The sequence below is a fragment of the Brassica oleracea genome, chromosome C6, assembly GCF_000695525.1.
Source record: "Brassica oleracea var. oleracea cultivar TO1000 chromosome C6, BOL, whole genome shotgun sequence".
Lineage (NCBI taxonomy): Eukaryota > Viridiplantae > Streptophyta > Magnoliopsida > Brassicales > Brassicaceae > Brassica > Brassica oleracea.
The window spans coordinates 6,620,899-6,625,441 of NC_027753.1; the positions used below are offsets into that span (position 1 = coordinate 6,620,899).

A 4,543-nucleotide genomic window follows, 5' to 3' on the forward strand; every position below is an offset into this window, starting at 1 on the left:
AGGTTACAAACTTTGATGTCTGAGTTCGACAAACTGAAGATGGCAGACACAAACACGGTGGATGACTACGCAGGAAAACTTTCAGGCTTAGCATCGAGAGCAGCCGCGTTAGGAGAGATAATGAAAACATCGAAGATGGTAAAGAAGTTTTTGAAGGAACTTCCAAGAACGAAGTTCATTCACATCGTAGCTTCGTTAGAACAAGTGTTGGATCTAAATTCAACGGGGTTCAAAGATATTGTTGGGAGATTGAAGGCTTTCGAAGAACGCGTAAAAGACGAAACCCAAGATGAAGATCAATCGAAGCTAATGTTTGTGAAGAATGATACGCAAGGTCGTGGAAGCCATAACAACTCACGAGGAAGAAGCAGAGGTAGAGGTCATGGTGGAAGAGGAAGAGGACGAGGAAGGTCTAATAGTTCTGATGGTCATAACAAAGGAGGAGAAGCTTCGGACAAGACCAAGAAGGACTACTCTAAAGTTAAATTTTGGAGATGCGACAAGATGGGGCACTTCATGTCACATTGTCCTACACGACCAAGAGAAGAAGCTAACCTAACGGAAACACAAGAAGCAGATGCATTATATATCCATGAAGTAGTATTCCTCAACGAAGAGAGAGTGTTTGCTAAGAGGTTTGATGAATGCGATGGAAATACGAGTATATGGTACCTTGACAATGGTGCAAGTAACCATATGACAGGCAAGAGAGAGTTCTTCTCAAACCTAGATGAGAGCATCAAAGGCAAAGTCAAATTCGGTGATGGATCAAACGTTGAGATTGTTGGGAAAGATTCGATCACGTTCTTCGGGAAAACAGGGGAGAGAAGAACACTCAAAGATATCTAATACATCCCAAGTCTTAAACACAATATCATAAGTCTTGGACAAGCAACCGAGATGGGTTGTGAGGTTAATATGAAAGAAGACTTACTGATGCTGAAATATCCCCGTGGAAGACTATTAGTACAAGTCGCTAGGCAACCAAACCGATTGTACAAGACGCCAATGGAGGTTACATGGACGTGGCATGCGCGGCTAGGACATGTGAACTTTGGAGTCATGAAGAATATAGTAGACAAGGAGATGGTAGTAGAGATGCCTCAGGTGATACACGAGAAAGATGGGTGCAGTGCATGCTTAGTTGGGAAGTAAACTCGGAAGTCTTTCCCGCCTAAAGCAAAGTATCAAGCATCACACGCATTGGAGTTGGTACATGGTGACTTGCGCGGTCCGATATCACCATCAACACCAGCGAACAATAGATATGTATTCGTCTTAATTGATGATTACTCAAGATATATGTGGACGATGCTGCTAAGAGAGAAGAGTGAAGCGTTCGATCGGTTCAAAAAGTTCAAGGAATACGTGGAGAATCAAACGAATCTAAAACTCAAGACTTTTCGCACCGATAGAGGAGGAGAGTTCACATCTTCTGAGTTCATTCGTTTTTGTGAAGAAAACCGTAGACGAAGAACCAAGATCATTCAAGCTTCCTCATATCGATGTTACAGAAGAAGGAGATGGTGATGAGCATCAAGATCACCAACACCATGAAGAGCATAACAATAATGAAGAAGAATAAGTTGTAGATGCAAGTGAACAAGAACAAGTAGCAGAGAACAACAATGCAAACCAATACCAGCATGTAACATCGAGATATGGCTGTAATATCAGAAAACCAAAGCGGTTCGATGATTACATTCTACTCGCCAAAGTTGAAGGTGGTAGACTCTTGCTCACCATCGATGGTGAACCAGAAAGTGACATCGAAGCTGCAGTGATACAAGCTTGGATCGATGCAATGAAGGCATAGATCAAATCTATCATCAAAAACAAGACCTGGAAGCTCGTCAAGAAGCCGGCAGGTGTGAAACCGATAGGTTTGAAGTGGATCTATAAGATCAAGAGGAATGGAGATGGAACGGTGATCAAATACAAAGCAACGCTAGTCGCAAAAGGCTACGTGCAAAAACAAGGCATAGACTTCGACGAAGTGTTTGCACCAGTTGCTCTGAGAGCTTGGAACATCAAACTCGACAGTGTTCTCAAGGAGATGAAGTTCACGAAGTGCACCAAGGAACCTGCGGTATATCAAAAGAAAGAGAAGGGGGAGCTTCTGATCATAGCTATATACGTTGATGACTTGTTTGTAACAGGAACTTCGCTCAACGTTATTAAGCAATTCAAAGATGATATGTCAAGAATATTTGAGATGTCAGACCTCGGGAAGCTTACATACTATCTTGGTATAGAAGTAACGCAAGAAGCTGATGGCATTTGAATCAAGCAAGGAGGATATGCGCAAGGTATACTTGCAAAGACGAAGATGAAGTCATGTAACTATACTCATGTTCCGATGCACACGAGTTTGAAAGTATCAAAGGCAGAGGAGGAGTCTGAGATTGATGCAACATCATATCGAAGCACCATAGGATGCTTTAGAGAGAGTCATGGAGAAGCAGTGAAGCATCTATACTCACGTTCTGATGCAACATCATATCAAAGAAATGCGATGCACCTATTAACGGTCTATGGAGGTTCATTAGAGTTCAGAAGATCAACATACTTAAGATTCAAGTTGAAATTAAAAGGAAGAATGTTGGATAATTCCAATTAACTTGAGGAGCAAGTTAACTCATTAAAGTGAAGTTTGATGGGTTAAATAAAAAGGAAAACATATCGAGCTTAGGAATGTTTCCATATTATTATTAGGAAAAGATGTAGCTTCGTCCTATATAAAACAAGTCTTATGGAGAGATGTAACATCAAGAGAAACACATTGAAATGTTTAGTTTTGAGAGAGTTTCTAAATTTAATAAGAAGAGAAGTTCTTATAATCTTTGTGTTTGTGCAAATTCATAAGGTATCTCTTTTTTTGAAATTTAAGAAAATTTTAACTAATATAAAGAGTAAGTGTCAATTCACTTATTATCAATTGGTTTTAAGTTGAATGCTCATATTAAATATGAATCTAATATGGTATCAGAGCATAGATCCCTAAAAACCTGAAACCCTTAATTAATATAACTTCTCTACTTAACCTTCTCGATAAGGTATAATTGTCTTACTAAACTCATTCGACTGAGTATAAATGTCTTAAAGTTTCGAAATTTCTGACCAATAAGAATCATCATCTCAAGAAGGAGTACTAGGGATAAGATATCCCACATCGGAAAATTAAGAAAAACTTAACTAATACATAAAACATTATGATTAATACACTTATTATCAATTAGTTTTAAGTTGAAAGCTCATAATAAACGTGAATCTAATACATTAAACGGTGTCTAGAAATTTTACAATAGACGTTGTTTACCGGATATAACATCCTTAATATATAATCACGATAATCCCGCTCCTTAAATCCTTAAATATGGCTGGATTCTTCCCCCAAATTTGCTTTTAAAAATATTTCTCTTCATTCACCTCTCAATCTCAAACCGGCCCTGAGAGGGCCAATGACTAAATTTCAAATGTGGCACCGTAATACCGATGAAGTTTGTATCCAGTGTGGACATGATACTAACAAGTAACAGTTTGATGTCTAATACATTTTAAAAACAAAAGAATTTGTGAACGAAGATATAGGTTTAGAGGGAGCATATATTTTAAATGATCCCTTCACTAATTTATCACTTATTATATTTAATTCATATTACTTTTTCATATGTTTTGGATACATTCGTGTGGCAATTCAAAACTCTTTAGTTCATCTACTTTTTTTTTTGTCATCAGCCAAAACAAATTCATACAGACTTTGCAAATCAAATTGGTAGCTTTGTATCCATGTGTTATTTTTTGACACTGCGTGCTAGATTATCCGCCTGTAAGTTCTCCGGCCGGGGTACATGAATGATAGCTGAGAAAATTTGTCTTCAAAATCTTTTAAAACAAGTTTGTTCACCTCAAAGATCATTTATGTACCCCAGCCAAAAAAATTATAGGTGGATAGTTTAGCACGTAGTGCCAGAAAACAACCGTCGTTCGTCGTTCACAAGTATAAGGCTCATCCACATTTCTATTAAATCAGAGTAAATGCGTGTGTAATGTATTAGATGCAAATGTGCTATCAAAAACACAATAACTTTGTAAAAAAAGGATGTAGGTTTAGAGATTTGGAGAGTAGATTAGGTCGGTTATATTAGGTATGCATATTAGGAATGTGTAAACATCTTCTAACTAAGTTTAAAAGTTTGACTAAACACGTGTTTATAATAGCCTACCAACGAAAATAAATTATGTATTCGTTTCTATCTGATATTTGGTGATTAAAATGTCAGTTAGAACTTTCCTTTAAATTTGGAAGTTGAGAATAATTTTGAAAAAAAATGCTCTAATGGAGTCCATTAACGCTTGTTAATTAATGATGGTTTAGTGGCTGGCTAACTGTGTATCTAAAATAGTTTGATCAACGATAATAACGAGCTTTTCGTGTTTGATTAAAAATCTAGTGTGGCTCAGTTTCTGTTGTATATAAACCGGTATGGTACATGGCTTTCCTGTAGTAAAAAAAAATTTTTTGCTAAACGAAAATAAAAAT

The 4,543-nt window shown here is 37.2% G+C and overlaps 1 protein-coding gene across 1 annotated transcript; it reads left to right on the forward strand.

The window, feature by feature from the left end:
* Positions 1 to 39: 39 nt before the first annotated feature.
* Positions 40 to 849, forward strand: LOC106297332. Its single transcript, XM_013733596.1, has one exon. It carries the CDS (start codon positions 40 to 42, stop codon positions 847 to 849), a length of 810 nt encoding a protein of 269 aa, XP_013589050.1.
* The last annotated feature ends 3,694 nt before the right edge of the window (positions 850 to 4,543 follow it).